Genomic DNA, 19,661 nt, shown 5'->3' with positions numbered 1-19,661 from the left:
TTTGGAATGACTGAAACATCCAAAAACAAAGAAAAACAAAGCAATCGTTATAAAGTGTGGGTCCCACACTTTATTGGAATCGCTCTTTCTTGGATATCTCAGCAATTTCAAAACCAATTGTCATCTAATAAACATTGAATTCCTCATAGAATTACATGCTCTTTCATATTTCATAAGAGGTTTCTCATTATCTCGCCAAAAAATGTTACAAACCTGAATTTAGGTCTCAACAAAATCTGTACGACCCCTTTAACAAACCAGAATAACTCTCCAGAGATAATATCAGTTAACCCTTCACATGCTCAAGCAAGAAAAAACAGATAAATAGCAACATGCTCTAATATTCGGACACAATCGTATCGAGTTAACATCAAATCTTTAAGCCGTCTTTTAAATAAATGAATAGATCTATATTGTTTAAGGTTATCGGGTAAAAAATTCAAAACATCAGGGCCATGATGTTTTAAGGATTTTTGTGCTATACAACATTTTTTTTTTTGGGGGGGGGGTTTGTTTTCATGATGATAATCAGACGAACGGCGAGTTGGGTAAGAATGAATATTGAAATTAGGAAGTATAGGAAATCATTGAACACCAAGGGAAGTTGTTTGAACGTGTGGTGCATAAAAATTGCCGTTTGGAAAGTATGAATCTCATTAATCTTCAATGTTTTTAATTGAAAAAAAAATGGGTCAGAGGGAAATTAGTATAAGTGGGAGTTTGTAATCAACCGCATTGCTCGTTTTTGTAAAAGTAATATTGAGTTTGTTTTAGTTGTACGATCCCCACACAATATTACAATACGTAATATAAGGTAATATCAAAGCATTAAGTACTCTCTTAAAAAAATCGAGTGAAAATTTTCACTCTAAAAAGAGTGAATACAAAAAGGAGTGAATTTCGAGTGAAATTGGAGTGCATTTTGAGTGAAAATGCTCATTTTCACTCATTTTGGAGTGACGTCAGGGATCACTCCAAAATCTTCGAGTGATCCCTGACGTCACTCCAAAATGAGTGAAAATTAGCATTTTCACCCAAAATTCACTCCAATTTCACTCGAAATTCACTCTTTTTTGTATTCACTCTTTTTAGAGTGAAAATTTTCACTCGATTTTTTTTAGAGAGTAAAGATTTCTGAGAAACCAAGTTTCTCAGGTGGTATAAAATTCCGATGCCTCTATACAGAAACTGAAGTATGATCATTGTGTAAATTATCATTCCAAGACAAATTTGAGTCAATGGTAATACAATTTACATAAGAATTGATGTCTTTTCAACAATTGGCTGTCCGTCAATATAAATACAATAATCAGTACAATTAGTATTTAAGGAATTATGAAGCTTAAATCTAACAAAATTTGTCTTAGAAATAATAAGTGACGGCTTACTACATAAAAACCATTGGGATAATTTTCATATCACCGAATTAACTGTGGTAATGAGACTTTCAAATACTTTGTTAGAGTAAAAGATGTTAGTATCATCAGCAAAAAGTATTAAACTAAGAAACGAGGATGAATTTCAGAAAAAGTATAAAGGACCCAATATGGATCCTTGGGGGACACCACATGTAATATTGGATTTGGAGGATTCTGAGGAGTGAAATGCTACATATTGTTTTCTGTTGGACAAACACTGATTACTCGGGTCTTACAGCCAAACAAGCTTGTTTTCATGTTGTTTTAGGTCCCGTCATACTTCTCTTTGTTCAACCCCATTCGATTTAGACCAGTTATCATTACAATGATGTGTTACTACCATGTACATTGTTTGTTTTTGCACATTGTTTACAAGGTAAAAGAACCTGTATTATTATTTTTTATGTGATATTCATAATCGAGAAGTATGAAAATAAATGAATTGAATTGAATTGAATTGAATTGAATTGAATTGAAATAAATAATCACAAATCCAGGACAAGGCTATACCTCGGACACCATATCTCATCAGTTTATCAATCAAAATGTCATGGTTGATGGTGTCAAATGCCTTTGATAAGTCCATAAAAACGCCAATCAGATGCTCTTTATTCCCCAAACATTATGTCATCACATTATTCAATAATTGGACAATAGCATAATCAGCAGAGTGTTTTTGTCTAAATACGAATTGGTTAGCGACAACTTGAGCAAATGATTGGTATCTTATAGGAAAATATACAACCGTTTATGAATAACTTTCTCCAGAATTTTAGATACAGGGTAATGGAAATCGATAGATATTTTTTGTCAAAAGTGAAGGATCGTCTTTTTTAAACATTGGAATCACTTTGCCTATTTTAAAAGAATTAGGACATTTACCGGTACAAATAGCTAAATTAAAAATGTACGTAAGAGGTTTAACCATACTGAAAATAATTTTCTTCAGTAGACACACACTTAGTCCGGATGACCTACAATAGACTTAAGGGTTCTAACACCCAGAAGTACAGTGTATTTCTTCTTCATCTGTTGACGGCAGGGATGAGAGGGGGTAGCCCCTCCAACACCACGGACCTATTGCATTTTTAGAATAGAAATAGAATGATCTGATCCACAATTCTTGTGGAGTATTCAGAAAATTGTCCAATCCCCGAAGTGTACCGATTCTATAACATGGAGCTGGACCGATAAAGGAGAAGTGCCTGGAGAGTTGACAAGTTTTTAAACATGTCATTCACAGCTTTGACAAAAATAATGAAGAAAGATATCAGTGTTCTTGAAGTGGATTGGTATTGTGTATTCAGAGCATTATTTAGACCTTTAGAATAACTTCTTGCTGACAGTAATGTTGGCCACCCTCTATGTAGCTTTGTAGCCCTGTATATACATACTAGAATACCCCTTCATCACCTCCCCCACCCCCCCCCCCCGACACACCACCGTGTACACACACAAACCCCAGTCTGGATCATGGAAGAGTTGTTGGTGTACATGACGACAGGCCTACATGTTTCGATGAAAAAGATCTATTTTTATGCCTACTGAGTAATCAGTATCAGCAAGATAATGCCCTTCATTTCTTGGTAGTCCAACAGTTAACTTGTACTAAACTCAAGAGGACGCTATAATGACACTGTGTGACTGTGTACTGTGTACTCCGACGTAAGACGTGATGAGACTGCCAACATCTCTGACTGAGCTGCCCCCGTGTACACGCCCGATCGTCACCGATCACCCCCATCATCGCACACACAACAGGTGAAAATTTGACAGTACAGCTAGTGTATGCAGTGCATGCAGTGGAGCATTCGGCGGTTAGAGCCAGCAGTCGCGCTGGGAAATCGATTTACCATCTAGGCCACAATACATTTTCGAATCTCAACCCATTGACAGCTAGCTCGAAAGCAAGGAGCCCAAAGGACCACTGGGATAAGGTCGGACGTAGTCAAATTATGGAAGTTATAAGCACGAGGATTGGTGACCAGGAAAACGATCCACCGAGGAGAAAGGTAAGAACATCTTCAGTTTTTGTTGGCGTGAAACCACTGACCAGATCATTGCATGCAAATCACCCGCAGTGGTACGTGGTGGGCCGGGCATTTGCTGCGGAGTTGAGCTTGGCGCGGCCTTCGTGCCAAACTTGGGGTAGTGACGCAGTGCTGTTGGTGGGTGGAGTCGATTTGGGTTGGTTGCCTGTGCCCAAAGTCGGAGACGAGAAAGACGTGACTGGATCGATATACCAATTAAATTTTTACATTTTGCATAACATTTGAAACATGTATGCATAAGATATTGACACATTTTAGTCTTTTCCGCAGTGAACCTGGCTGACCAAAACAAGCTGTAGGCCTAAGGTCTAGAACCTAACTTGTTACAGGTGTATTTCTATGGGGAGGACAGGTCGGTCAGTGTCATGTTTCTGGAAATGAGACTTTGTCTAGAATCTAACTTCAAATTTGTATCTAACCTTTGGCTTTGGCGTGACAAAATTCCAGAAATTAAAGACTGAAGCAATCGAACACCTCAGTAGGACTTGGGGGGGGGGGGGTAGTTTGGCCAAAACAAAGGGGGAAAACAAAAGTGTTTGATGGTTTGATTGGTGTGAAATAAGATCTGATAACTGTGGTATTAGAGTAAGTTTCAAATACTCTTTACAGAAAGCTATGCCCAAACTACCAATTAGCCATCAGAAGTTTCAGACCTGCTAATTATAGAAGTAGACCTGAATATTCAAAATTTCTAGGAATGTTCACATCATAATCTCTAACAACAACACTTGTCTCATCTTGGTTTACAAGCTGTATATAGATTGTACAGTAATCTACTCCCTGTTTTGAATTTATGCTGTGAGTTGGACCTCAAGTGAGGTGATGGTGGTAAGCTAGCTGCTTGTACTGTTGAGCCTTATTGTGACATTTCATTTCCCTTTTATGCAAAATTTTCAAGGTCTTTCCATGTAGTGTACCATATCTGTGATACAGAATTGTAAGCTGAAATCAGCTGTGTGGGCTGTTTTCGGTGTTAGGCCTACGCTTCCACCCAACACAGGAAATGTTTTGTCATTCTGTAACACAGTTATTTTGGGTGTCCTTGACATGGCTCACTTGACTAACAATAAACACCAAACCATTTCTTTCAAATTTGCATTTGTAATAGATCAAGGGGAAATAAAAACAGGAATAAAAAACAAAACAAAGCACAGGAAATACAGTACAAGTCCTACTTTGCTGAATTAGGCAGCTGAAGCACACAGTAGTACGAATGGGAATTTTGTTTGAGGAGAAAACACACATTTTTCCCCTCTTTACACATATGTACAATTGTATTGCTGAAATGCCACAATGTTACTGAATTCACATGAGATGTACATTGTACATTTAATCTGGGAAGAGATAACTTGTACAATAAGGGATTGAAAATGATTGAATCTCAATGAGTACTTTTCAGAGAATAGGTGAATGGAAATGTGACAAAGATTTTCCATACTAATTTCTTACTAAATTATAAAAATATAGATCTGTACACTTACAATATTTCTTAAGTGTTTAGTTTATTTTGGAGCTCTGTTTGAGAGGAAGAGATAACATACATAACATACATGTATAGCCTTTGAAGTTTGAAACAATTCCTCAACATTTAAACTGTTTACTATACAGGCATTCATTCTAGTGGTACAGTACCTCAGTTTTGCTTTTAAAGTGTCCACAATAACAACCATTAGGCAAGGTTATTTAAAGGACAAGTTCACCTTCATAAACATAAGGATTGAGAGAATGCAGCAATATTAGTAGAACGCATCAGTGAAAGTTTGAGGAAAATTGGACAATCGATGCAAAAGTTATGAATTTTTAAAATTTTTGTGTTGGAATCGCTGGATGAGGAGACTACCACAGCTTGTGAGTAATTATGCGTACAACAGTATAAAGAAAATGTAAAGAAAATTCAACATATTTTCACTTTTTTCGCATAATAAAAGAGCACTTGACTTGCCTCTTTCTAAAGGCAGGGGGAATAATATTACCCATAACATATGTCGGTAACGAGTCAAGGGAATGTGTACTTTTTTCAATAGATGAAATTTTGTGAAATTCTCTTTATATTTTCCTTATATTGTTGTACGCATGTGACATCTAAGTTATTCGTACACTGCTGTAGTCTTCTCATCCAGCGGTTACTGCACAAAAACTTCAAAAATTCATAACTTTTGAACGGATTGTCCGATTTTCCTCAAACTTTCAATGATGTGTTATACTAATATTGCTACATTCTCTCAATCCTTATGTTTATGAAGGTGAACTTGTCCTTTAACTCTCTTTTCTGCTAAACAAAGGTTTGTTTCTTGCTACACAAGACTTTGGGTGGACACCAAGCTGAAAGCTGCAGTAGTATCTCCATGATTTATAACTTTGATGTTTCACTTGGCATGTTTGTGTTAAACACATGAGAGTTAATGTTAGATGCCAAAGTTTGAAGATGAAGTGAAAGCATTTAAAGGTAGAATTGCTAATCAAAATTTTTGTTGTATCATGCAGTACTGTTGACACCAAAATAAATTCACTAAAAAGCTAGTGATAGTACTCAGTTGCATAGACCAAATTACTGTTGTTTTGGCTACTCTGGCTACTGTACTCTGTTGTTTGTTCTCTTTATGCATCTGCAGAGTTCTTGAAACCAGAGAAGCTTAAATCTTCCAGCTCATGTTTGATGTTTCATTCCTGAATGACCAAAAAGTAGATTTGACTCCAAGAGTAACATGTATTAAACTCATGGGGAAACTAGCTATCTCAGGAACTCACCGACACATTTTCATTGGGGATTTTGTTTTCATATAATTCACTATGTAGATGTAGGGCCTAGTGTACATCTACTTCAATACAGGGAATCAAAAATGAAAATGATACATGCATGTACTACTTTCTTTCAAATGAATTCACAAACTAAATTTTACAATTGTAGAGTATGTAGCTCCTTCCTGCAGTCAAATTGATGAAATTCTTGCGTTGAGTTGCGCCTGAGTAAGATGCTGTTATGAGAACCAAGGGTCATCAGATGACCTACATGTACATTTGTATTAATTCAGTGACTATCATTCCTGTCATGTGTTCCTATTTTTCTTTTCAATCTACTCTCCTCATTTCTTTCTGATATGTTACTTCTAGCATTGGAAAACAACTTGTGTGTGTGGTGTTTTTGTATGGAAATACAATCATGCATGCTGGCAAGCACATTTTAGCCTCAAATGATTTGACTCATTATCAAAGCAAAATGCTTGTAATCTACACAGATTTTGTCAGATGAATGTACAATGTACTGCAATCTGAAAAGGAAATGTGAGCTTTCTTTTGTAGTTTGTGAATTACTTTTTGAATAGGAAACATTCTATGTTCAAATTGACTCGACTACACGTAAAACAAAAAGAAGCATCGTAACAAAACATAGAAAGTTTGATATAAATCAAAAGTAAGACTGTTATGGAATATGAAAGTTTCAAATTTTTCACAAAACAATAATTTGAGTTAAAATGAGCAGGGCAATTTTCTTTCAAATACAATGTACATGAAATTTTCCGTTGAGATGTTTTCATTGCAACTGATGGACAAATTATGTCAATGAAGGGCAAGTTGTCAGTCAGTTGCAGCAATATTCTTAATTATTTCTGGTCAGTTTCTGTATGTGTTTGAATTTAGTAGAACAGTAACATGTCACACTCACATCAAAGTCAATTTGATTAGGTAGTGATGTCATGGTCTTGACATTTTAATGTGGCATGCAGTTCCTCTCTAAAGTCATGAGTCTAAATTTCATTCATTCTGGTGTTGAGGTTTATGTTGTTACTGTGATCTACAAAAAGGTACATTCTTCAATGAGTGTGCAGTTGTATTACCTGGGCCCTGTTTTATCAAAAGATATAATCGTTTGTAAATTCCCTTACCACACAGGCTGCCGTAGACTTACATGTATGATAGAAATCAACTATATGATCAATTCTAATTCTTCATAAACCAGGGCTCCGGTATAGTGCAGTTTAAATGTTATAGATTTCATGTGACAAAGTTCAAGTTGGTGATGTGGGGATGTTTTATATAACTTGTCTTGACATGTCTCCTTATTTCTAGGGTTGTGATCCACTGGCACAAACAATGCGTAGCAAGATGCAGAACCGACGGCAAAGATTGAACCAGCAAATCAACAAGGAGATGAGGATGCGAGTAGGAGCAGAGAATCTCTTCAAGTGAGTGATGTTGTAAGACTTACAAGTACCTAAAGGGCCACAGTGTTAGCCTCACTGATGAGGAGGGATACAGTAGCAGGGTGCATGATATCAAGTTAAAGGGGTGATATACGAGTAGTTTTGGATGAGGTGGGGATTCAGATTTTAACTTTTTATGAGATACTGTAAACGTGGAAATTTTCGCGGTACATTAATTTTCGCGGATTTCGCGCTACGCTCGGCTAGCGCGAATTAAAAAACGCGCGAATATATCTTCACAATTTTCTACGCACATTTTGAACGGGATGAATTGTGTGCGCTTCATCGATGATACTGCTACGTAGTACAATGTACAGGCATGTTTACGCTACTAGTACTGTGCGAAGAGACGATACCCTAGATTGCTGTGTACTGTAGCATGCATGTGTGCACCGCACGCATCGATGCTACAGTCCCCCGTGACTACGGTACTAGAGTCACAGCTGTACTACGTATTTGAGTGCTTGTACTCGCAGTCGAGCCGCTCGCTACGTCGCTTGTCGTACGCTGGCATAGCAAGCTATGTAGCAGAGGCTTTGGATGAAAGCAGTGAATGTGTACTACAGTAAAGTAACCTGCTGCGGAGCGCGAATTTAAGAACCCGCGAATACGTTTTCGAGCCGCTCAGCGCGAAAAATTAATCGCGCGAAAATATTGACGTTTACAGTACTTAGAAACCACTTACATGAAATGTGAAAGAGCATACAATTCTAAGAGGAATTTGAAGATTATTTGTTGACAATCAGTTTTGAAATGGCTGAAATATCCAAAAACAAAGTAAAACAAAGTGGTCTTGATAAAAGGTGGGACCCACCTTTTTGTTGTGGAATATCTCAGCCATGTCAAAACCAACCCCACAAAAAGTTAAAATCTGAATGCCCACCTCAACGAAAACTTTATCATCCTTTTAAAGGGATATTCTCGAAGTCAGATGAAACATGAACAGTTGACCATCACACAAAGTATAGGCCTAATATTAGAGTCTCAAATTGAGATTTGTGTACAGTGATAGAATGCGTGTAGGATGAGAACCATGTCTTGCTATCAATCATATTTATTCATTGGATTTCATGATGGTCTGGCACTGAAGGTTTCAAACATCTTACAACATAATTGTTTTAATCTAAATTGAAGTACAGTGTAAGTATATGTCTGGGTTTCAACAGGTTTGTAGTATGCATTCATAGATGTTGTTTGCCACTCTGTTTAATTTTAGTGTCAAAGAGAGAAATGTCTACCCAAATTTATCTCAACTCTCAGTCAGCACCTGATCGTTCAAGATGTACTGATCACTCTATGAAGACACAGTAGTGTGCCATGGTTGCTGAAAAAAAAAAAATATCATTACCAAAGTTTTGTTAACATAATTTGACAAGACTGAAATGGTATCGATAGACAGTATTGAAATGATTTGACCTGGTGTTTGGTCTGTGAAGAAATACTTTTTTTTTTCTACTGACATTATGTTTGTTTTTAAAAGTGCCATGTAATGTTTTATAGCTTCACTTCACATTGTTCTCTCTTTCAAATGCACATAATGCACATCCTGCTAAGTTCTGTATGTATGTAAATGGGATAAGATGCAATATTTACCTTGCCATGTACAGTCTTTTTAAAGTGTGAAGTTCTATGAATCTGACAGGTACAGCACCAATAATCTTTCCCTTTTTTTCCCTTACAACTCACTCTAGAAATCTTTGTATGACAATATGAACACTAAAGCTCATTGGAAGTAATCTACACAAACAAAAGAATGTTCATGTCCTAAAGGAAAAGAAAAAATCCAACCCAAACAAAGTAGAAAGTAGAAAATGTCGAGTAAGGGGGTCACAGCAATCAAATTATCAGATGTTATCAAGGCATTACAACCAAGAGCTAAAGCATGAAGTGAATTAGATAGTCTACACACAGCCACACTACACTGCACGGCATGGTGGCATGCCGTAGATATCATCTACTCCGCTCTCTCAGCTGCTTCATTATGTAGTTGTGGCGTTGCCCCAGTAACAGTAATTGTCATGGCGACGACCTGCTAGGGGATGCCAGACATCTGATGGAGAGCTTGTTTTTATGATTGAAATTGAGAAGGCTTGAGTGAGCGTCTTCTGGCCTCCCTGATATCGTGTGTGAGCAGCCACAAATTAGATCTACAGTTTATAGCCACATGGCTTCCCATGGCAGCTTGCTGGATGCATTGTTTCGATGATACGTACTATATAGTTTCTTTCAAAAATCTAAACACTGAGTCATGGGAGCTATGAGTGGAGAAAAGAAGGAATGATTATACCTGCATATGTGGTACATGTATCTGAACCCATCAAGTCTTTTAGAAAAAAAAAAGATCATTGAGTTTTATGGTGTAGATAGCTGTAACTTTTATCTTTGAACTTGATTACTAGAGTTTCATAATATAGAATTCAGCTGTTCTTTTGAGCCATTTGATATTTAGAGTTAGGATGTGCTTTGGTAGCAGAATTTTCAAATGCCTCTTAAATTGGCAAATAATTTGTACATTAGTGATACATTTAGCGAGACTGAAGTTCCTGTTTTCCCTCTTATATTGAACAATTTTTGTACATGTAGGTTTGTTCATGAATTTGTGCAAATCTAATGAAGCATTGAAATTCATAGGTACCAATGTAATGAGGACAAGGTGAGAATTCTGCTGTAAAAATTGCACAAATAATTGCAATGCAATGTTTTACTGCACTATCAAGACATGTTTATGTGGTAAAACGTGGATAAATCAATTTGCATGGTAGTACATGGTTAAAACCTAGGTAATTTATGACCCTTTATTGCCTAGCTTCAATCAGTCACATTTCTTCCGAGTTGAATCATCTAGATGATATTTGATAATGTCACCCCTCAATGGCTCCACCCCATTTCTATGAACTGGGAGTATATTTAAATAATGTACAGCAGGCTATTCATTGTGCATAGGCAGGAAGGCATTTATCCCCTTTGCTTGGTTTGTGGGCAGGTACAAAGGATAGGTAAACATACAATGGGCAAAGTGTCACAATAGAAATGAATGCCGTCACCTTTCCCAGCTTCAGACTACCAATGGCGCAGACATGGGGAATGCGTCCTACGTTGTAGTAGAGCGCAGTGAGGGAGAATGTCGCATGGACAGTGATCATTGTCAGTGCTCAGAGTTTGAGGTCAATGTGATTGCCATTCTTTGCATAACTGTCTGATGACATCACAATGTATAATAACCATTTCACCTACACATGTACCTTGGCTTGAGTTAGTTTGCTACATTTAAAGAATTGTCTCATAACATTCTTCGTATAGTTTTGTGACCAAGGATAGATATGCTGTGAGGTTATATCAGTCACGAGGTGAAGAGGACTTGTTATTGTTTACACCTGGCTCTTAAACTATCATTACTTTGCATGTACATGTAGCAATATTTCTTAGTCATAGTTAATCGCATGTTGGTTATACAGGTTGCTGTGATCGCAACAGGTTGATCATGTTATACATAATTTATACTTTGTGATTATGTAGTTATAGAAAATGCAAAATGAGCAAGACAAAATGATACATTTACTGGTAATTTGATGAGTTCTAGAGAGGCTGGCTTTTTTTGTTCCTTGGCTTGTTTTTTTTTTTCTAGATTGTTTTTCTAGGGATGGGTAAATGGTTGATATTTTAATAGCTATTGCATAGGTCTCAAAGGCGTCTCTGATCAAAACCTTATCTTGACAAAAAAAAAAAAAATTACAACAGATGTAGAGATCGTAGGAGCACCTGTGATTTCTCTTAGCCAGATAGAGGAAAGTTTCTCAATCTAAACTATAGAAAGATACCCATTGTTCAGTGTCATTTGAAAATTAGAGTTGATAGATTTAAGAGAAAGTGATACATTAGGAGTTGTGAAATACTGTAAAACATGATATATTCGCGGCATTAAATTTTCACGAATTGGAGCTGACAGCCTTTTTTGTGGCATGAGATTTTCACAAATTTTCACTGGTGTTCAGTGCATATAGTGTAGACAGGAACTTTCGCGTGCATGTTAATTTCGCGAATCTTGGCGCTCACGAAATTCACAATATTGAAATGTACGCAAACATTCCTTGTTATACAGTATAATGTGAGAGATGGTAAACCTACAGTATACACATTATGCAGGATACAGTGAGTGGGCTTCATGCGTGGTGTTTGGTTACAAGCAATGCCTGAACTGTTGCAGCCTCAATAATGTGTTTTCTTATCCTCTTTTATCTCACTGTAACACAGTTATAATGTGGTCATCAGTGGTCCCCCACCTAACAGTCCTATTATGTTTGATCTCTGTCGTATTACTCTCATGAAGGCCATGTCTATTGTTCTCACTTTGGGTTGATGAAAAGACCTAAAGCAAAGGGAAAGGAGGGGAAAGTTGTGTAAATGTCAAGAGACGATAGAGTGAGTACAGCTCCAGTGGTCTGTAGGAATTCATGTTTCAAGTAGTTTCCAAGTACAAGGATGCCAGTTTTCAGGCAAAAGCCTGAATTCAGGCCCTGGCATTTTCAAAGTTCAGGCTTTTTCGTGTACAAAGGAGCTTCATGTAGATGTATTTCAGGCCTTCTCTTTCATTCTAACTGGCATCCCTGCAAGTAGCTTTATCTGTCTCCTGAAACCAGAAATGTGTGTACAGCTGTATTATCCACTTTTCATACAAAAATGTAGCAGTATTTGGTAACCAACAGATATCATGTCATTTTCCAAACATTGAAATGTGCTCTGTATAGCCTCATAATCATAACTCAGGACTGTGTAATAACACATGTATTTCTTGCTAGTAATCCACATATTATACTTTCAGTTGGTCTATCGATGGGGGAAGATGGGGTTATGAGTTGCAAGTAAGAGGAAATAACTTTCACGAATATTCTATCAGCCTCAACTTTTGAGTTAATACATGTACCATTGATGTGCATTATATTTAATCGCATGTATGTTGTGATTTTAGTGTGCTTTTCAGACAGAGCTACTTTTTTCATTTTGCTCAGCATGATTGATATCAAGGAATCTATAAATTCAAATATTTGGCTTCTTCTTCTTCTTCTTCTCGAGTCACTACGCAGAGTGGAATGTTAGATTCTTCCAATCCAATGTTGGATACACTGCCTGGCACAAGGTGTTAGAGCTGCCAGATCTTCTTTTTATTTGGCTATCATGCATGAATGCTCCTCAAATCAACACATCAGTGTTTCATTCCTTCAGAGGATGATTTATTTGGTTAGTGTGTGGGAAATGCCTGTTTTCTGTGTACAGTACCCTAGATTTACTGTTGTACTGAGGTGTTTCAAATGATGGGGGAGGAAGGAATACACTGCTTGTACAGGGTGTTGATAGTTCAATATCTCCATCAAAAAAAAAGGGGGGGGGGAATGATTGTCTATGTGAAGTCAATTGTAGATAAATTATCAAAGATACAGCTATATCACAAGGCTGAACACCTCTAGAAAATCAAAAACAAGTTGTATTGGTGAGATGGAAATAATTGATTGACTTTTCTTTTCAGTGTCAGACATGTTCTTATTCAAATAAATTTAGTGAAAAAAGTGCAAGGAAAATTATCAAAATAATTTGTCAGTCCAAGCCTTTTTGATAACATTTGAATGCTACAGCTGTAGGCCTACATAGTAGTGCTGTAATGGTTGATTATTGACTTTGATGAGAGGTATGTATGTAGTGTATTCCGTGATCAGTCAGTGTATAAGCCAGCCCAATGTAGCAGGTTATCCTCACATGGTGGTTACCACAGGTCTACTACTCCCAACCTTGTATTGCTGGTTTACTGCACCTAGTGGTATAGTGTTACACTGGATGTAGGGATTAATGATGGAGAGGTTGAGAATAGAGGCCCCTGATGAGGATTATTGTCTGGTTCTGGTATCTCATGGAGATGACCTGCATCGCTGCTTACAGGATTTACATTTCCTATTGTGCCCCCTCCCACCCCCACCCCACCCCCACTCCCCCCTCCCCCCAAAAGCAGTGTTTTCACTGGTCTATTTTGTTCAGTTTTGAATCCACCTTTGCTGAAAGAGAGGCAAGGATTAATCTTCAAGTCTGGATAATGACTCTTATGGCTTGTTACAGTAAAATGCTCTGAACTTGTTATGTGGAGTTCAAATGTCATGATTATGAGGCAGCACACAGGAATTAGGTAATTACTCCACTGTGCACCCTGCAACAACCTTTGATTTAAACCAGCTAATCACTTTCCTGTGAATAGGCCTGACTTCCTATTGTAAAGTAGCTTTGAAATCTGGTAGTGCTCTGCTTGTGGCCTGTGTTTTGAGCCTTAAATCAATCACTAGTTTGTGGCCATAAATTACAAATTGTAAACTGAGGGTTAGAAATCATGGACGATGGATGGCTTTGGAGCTGATAAATGTATTAAATTAGCTCACAAAATCAAAGACAGTAAATACAATGTTGTACAGTAGTTGATGGAGTTCTTTTGTTAAATACTTTTTAACCCATTGGAGTGTCAAAAAGAAGCAATTCCTCTTATATCAAAGAAAGGGTAGTCTAGAAATGATGTTTGCAGTGAATCCTATCAAGGGTACAAATGCACAGAACCTTTTGAACACTTTTGATAGGAAATTAAGAAATGTTAAGCCTTGCCATGTATTCTATTCAATTTAGATGTGTTATGCTAACCATGCATGGCTGAGTAATGTATCGTGTAGTAATTCATACACTAGAATTGATTGCTTGCACTGTTCTGCACTTCTCTATTTGCAAGCAGTGACAAAGAAAATCAATAACTGCCCCCTTTGCCAAACAGTTTTTTTTTTCTTTCTTTTTTAGCTGTAGGGGTAGCTTGCCTATGTACACTGTGTAGATTGATGACATGATGTATTTAGAAGAGAAAAATGGGGAAAAAACAACAACAATCATAAATGTGGCTGGATGACCATTTTCTTGTGTAAGTATGTTCTGTGTCTGATGATTGTGAAGTAATGAGATGCTACTCATATTGCCAGCATTCATTCTTGCCATGAAGCTGCCAGTCTTTACCCTGACATGATAATTAATCAGTGAACTAGTCCCAGATGGCTGCTGGTTATGTGACATGCTTGCCAATATTCTGAAGAAGACAATCCGTAACTGGTAGCATTTCATACAAGTAACTGCCGGTATCCTACAAGCTCACTTCATAAGGGAAAGACATAAACAACCAATATTAAAATTGCATTTATAGTTTTCTGTATTAGGGAAAAGTGTGTGTGTGTGTGTGTGTGTGTGTGTGTGTGTGTGTGTGTGTGTGTGATGTAGGAATAAATTAAGAGCCATAGAGGTGTTGGCTCAGACACCCTTCTTCCTGAGAAATTCAGTCTCTCAGCTGCGATGTAGAGTGTGTGATGCTATTCCACAACATGCCATACAGCTAATCCAAGCTGTGATCTGAGAGATTGATTTTATAGATCTGCTCTAGAGTACACAGGAGCCCAACACTTTTCATGGCCAGAGGCTGATGAGGGTGATATATGAAATATGAATTTATTTCAGCAATAATGGCTAAAAATTGAATAATAAAACAAAACAAGAAAATGAATATGACTTCTGTAGTTGTTGGTACAATGTATCTGTCGATCATACTGTGCTAAGCGAGTATGGGGGGGGGGGGAATAATATGCATCTCTTCAAAACAGCTGAGTGAAATAAAAAAAAAGAATAAAGTTTGAATGATTCCCTAAAACAATCACACACAAGTTTACATCAAGAATACTAATTAATGACTAATACTAGTGGCAGTGTGCATTTTGTCTACAGTTCCAACAGTGTACAAAATTTCCTGTTTTCCTTCAGATTTGTCAATTCAAAAAACAATTTTGTGTTGTGCATGTAACATGATTTGTACAGTCATGAAAGATATGCTGCTCATTAACTTTTGGTTGAGATTGTCTTTGGAAAGATAGCATGAATAGATTTGGTGGGGTCTTTTTTTCACTTGAAACCCCTTATGCACATGAATGTGTGGGATAATAGGAGGTAATGTTCTAATTAATCTTTTACCTGTTAAACATAAAGTAGTCAAACAGAGTAGTGTTTTGAGTGCATTTAGTGGAAGGCATGTATCTGATAAAGTATCTGTAGTTGCTTCAGATATAAGAATATATATTGGAGTTCTGTCATTACCTAAAGCATTATAACTATTGTACTAAACTGACTGGTATTCCACAAAGTTGGGGCACACTATTAAAGTCTCTGATAAGATACCAAAGGTCTTAGTCTGATGATTCAGGTAACTAGTATCAATCAGAACTTTTGACAGCTGTATAGGAGTGGTGAAAACTGTGACAGTTTGGGAAAGTGTTGCTGCCAAAGGTGATCATAAGCAATCCTCCAAGATATTATCCACCTCTGCTACTCATCCCTTAGAGCTAAAATATACACTTTGTACATGTAGCTGCTCAATTAAGTTCTAGGGAAATAGCCTGCTTGTCTGAACGGTTGCTGATAGACCGATAAATTCATAACTTCCTGAATTTGGCCAGAGCAGCTGGCCGCCCTGTCAAGCAGACAGTGGCCTGACTTGAGAACTTGGTGTATCCTCCCCTTCTCCCTTCCTGATAGTTGTCTTCTCCCTTCTCCAGCTGTGTCTAGGGAATTAACTGACAAGCTGTGTCATCTGCTCCTTATTAGAGGGCACCTTGACATTGACTTCGTTATGATAAGTAAGAACACACTAGAACCCTTTTTACACTTGTGTTTCTTAACCCCGTACTTTCTCTGACCCAGGACTATCGTTAGTCCCGTATCAATTTTTTCGGCTTTTTACACTCGCCAATAAATCCCGTACTACATCGTAAGCTCTTGTCCTGGGCTAAGGAGAAAACTGACCTTTTTACACTCGCATTTCTTAGCCCCGTACTTTCCAAACCACATGAATATTCATGATTAGGCTGTGCACTGTACAAGTACACGCACGCACCGGCAGCACTTGATTACCTCGTTTCTGATTGGTCAGTGAGGGGTCGGACTTCGTCTTCGTCGCTTAGCTGCAGATTATTTTTTTGTTCTGTTTACACTCGCCTGCTTGGCACTGCAATTGTGGGGTTAGCACCGCAATTGCGGTGCTAACCCCTGCTATTTTGCAGGGCCAGATAGTACGGGATTATTGGTGGGGCTAGCCCACTTTCGCAAAAACAAGTGTAAACAGAAAGTGGGCTAAGGAAAGTCCGGTACCAACGGTGGGGCTAAGGCCCCCCTTAGCCCCACCGTTAGTACGGGACTAAGCAAAAATTTACAAGTGTAAAAAGCCCTTAAGTTACATAATATGTAGATGCATTGCTGATTATCATGGGAAGGAAAATTCATTATTTTGGCTCATCCTTTCTCCAGGGAGATTTGTTGTTGGGAGACTAAAACCCATCCCATGAATAAAGACTCTCAATTACTCAAGTTATTTTTATTTGAAAACAATTCAAATTAAGCCTTTTCCCCCTAACTCATTTCTAAATATTTGTATGGTCTTCAATAATCAGCTGTATAGGAAAAAAACATTCCTTTCACACATAATGGAGTACTCAGTCATGTGATAGGACTTCCTGATTAACCAATTGAAGACGAGTCCCGAGTATACTCAGGCGAGTGTCTATGGGAAATGCATGTTGTAACAAAATCTGTCCGTCCTCAATGGGTTAAGCAGAAGTCTTGAATAGAAATGTCATTTATTCTATTTAATGCAACCATGATTAAGAGTGTGTAGTAAATACACATACATGTACTCCTATCCTACATGTATGCATCCATACTAATACAGAGGGAGTGTTTCCAGTGGCTGATAAACACAACTCTCAGCTACAATGTACTTCATATTCTGTGACTTCTTTAATTTACTATAGGGTGAGACACAGGTTTTGAGATTGTTGCATTGCAAATTACTTTGTACGTAAGCCTAAATGTTAGCAGAAGGCAGTACATGATACGTGCATGTACTGATGTAGCTACGTTGTGCAGAATGACATGGGAAAAGTCTTTCGAAATTACAAAGGGGAGAGTTACATAATGTGTTCCTGTTTCTGTCTGTTGTCATTCATTCAGTGTGGATGTCTTTTTTTGTGTGTCTTTCAATAAGATCTCCTTTGTGACATGGATGTTTATGGTGAAGTATGATTCAAATTTCTGTCTGTCTGTCTGTCTGTCAGTCTGTCTGTTTTTTCTTATTCATCTCCCATCAACCTGTCTCTCTTTTTCCTCTCCTGTCCCAGGGCGGCCACCAATCGCAAGCTGAAGGAGCAGGTGGCCCTAGAGCTGAGCTTTGTCAACTCTAACCTACAGCTCCTCAAGGAAGAACTGGCAGAGCTAAACAGTGATGTAGAGGCCTACCAGAATGACAGCTATATGCGCAGTGTGCCTCTCATCCCTCTGGGCCTCAAGGAAACCAAGATGCTTGATGTTAGGATCAACTTCACGGTTAGTACATACAGCTGTATGTAAATTTTTAAAAAGACTGTAGTCTTGTGAATACAGGAAATCACAGGCTGACTACAAAAATGTCTTTCAAAAGAAACCATAAACAATAAAAAATGTAAGCCACAAGAGAAATAAAGACAGAAACTAGGGTTACTGTGAAGTACAACATGAACCTGCAGAAATTCTACACAATTGCATCTAGGCCTATAAGTTTTTGAAGTGGTATATAAAAGTGCATGTTACTGTGTTGGACACATGAACTGATGACTACACTTTCCAATCACATTCCTTTACAAATCTACTCTTTGTGTAGGTTCATACTTACAATGCCCTATTAGTGAGGTGTTGGTGTAATGGTAGGCTTTTGAAATAATTAGAAAATAATTGAATGCATCAAAATACATTAGTAACGAGACATGAAAACTCGTCACATTGAGGACGAGTTAGGTGATACGCTTGGGGTCATCAGATGACAGTCATCTGTGATCGACAAAGAAAAGAATGTGATATAGGCACCTTGAAGTTATATTGAGCGTGCATGGGAAACCGTTTCTGTAACCACTCGGCCACGGGTCATGAACGGAAATGGTTAGACAAATAAAAACAACAATGTATAGATATAACAGGGGGAAAGTCAATGCCCACTCAACTAACGTGGCCGTGTGAACATCTATTGCATTGCTAGACGGAAAAGCGGCCTTGTAACGACTGAGGTCGCTATGCCATTTCTGGCAACTTGGGAAAAATACGTCCCGCAGACATAAAACCTATAATCGGCTGGTTTTCATACCTTGCCTTTAATCACAATTTTCAGTGTAATGACGTCATCAAATTACAAAACAATGACATCGTCTTGAAAGACAATTGTTCAAAGTACAACACCTCAGTCGTCGTCATTACATACTATGATCGGTTTGACAAAGTCAACCTGGAAAATTTTGCTGCAGTCGAAGCAATGTGGTCTCCAACACACAAAAAAGAGGGATATGGCGTGTGTGTGTGTCTGTGTGTGTGTATAGGTGCGTTTATATACGAACGTGATTTCTACATGGACGAATATGTAATACAAAATTGAAGAAAAAAAAGTAAAATAGCTAAGTATTTTGTTTCGTGATCTTGTGGGGTTCGAACCCGCAACCTCACGTCTCTGAGACGTCGCCTTTAACCACTCGGCCATACGTCTCCACGAGAAAACATGAGGAACGCAAACTTATGTATGTGAAAGATGAATCAGGAATCGTTTCGTCCACATTCCATTCTCATTTTCAGTTTTAAACTGCAAAATTGTCAACCTGATGAGGAGATTTCGAAGAAGAAAATGCATGATTATTGCAGCTTATTGTCTCAGCTACAACATACTTAAGTTTCAGAGGAAATGAAGCAGAATCAGCTGAGATAAAGGTGCTTAAACGTTGTCAAGTCAATGCATGGTTTTAAAAAAGATCCCCTCCCATAGACATAACACGTAAACTTGTCCGATTTTGCGTCTTTACCTTTAATCACAATTTAAAGTATGATGACGTCATTAAATTTCAAAACCATGACATGGACCTGAAAGG

General features: G+C 37.8%; 1 protein-coding gene across 1 annotated transcript in view; it reads left to right on the top strand.

The window, feature by feature from the left end:
* Positions 1 to 3,226: 3,226 nt before the first annotated feature.
* The window catches only part of LOC139737065 (rhophilin-1-like), a 52,075-nt gene continuing 35,640 nt past the window's right edge, over positions 3,227 to 19,661 (top strand). The window contains exons 1-3 of the mRNA XM_071647746.1: positions 3,227 to 3,430; positions 7,538 to 7,653; positions 17,898 to 18,102. Coding sequence (XP_071503847.1) covers positions 3,374 to 3,430; positions 7,538 to 7,653; positions 17,898 to 18,102 — 378 coding nt within the window. The 5' untranslated portion in view covers positions 3,227 to 3,373. The remainder of the gene's footprint in view (positions 3,431 to 7,537; positions 7,654 to 17,897; positions 18,103 to 19,661) is intronic.

Source organism: Diadema antillarum, unplaced genomic scaffold (genome assembly GCF_040938485.1).
Source record: "Diadema antillarum isolate AM-2024a unplaced genomic scaffold, OU_Dant_1.0 scf00000028, whole genome shotgun sequence".
NCBI lineage: Eukaryota > Metazoa > Echinodermata > Echinoidea > Diadematoida > Diadematidae > Diadema > Diadema antillarum.
The sequence above is the reverse complement of the archived record's forward strand: the minus strand, read 5'-3'. Positions and strand labels throughout refer to the sequence as shown.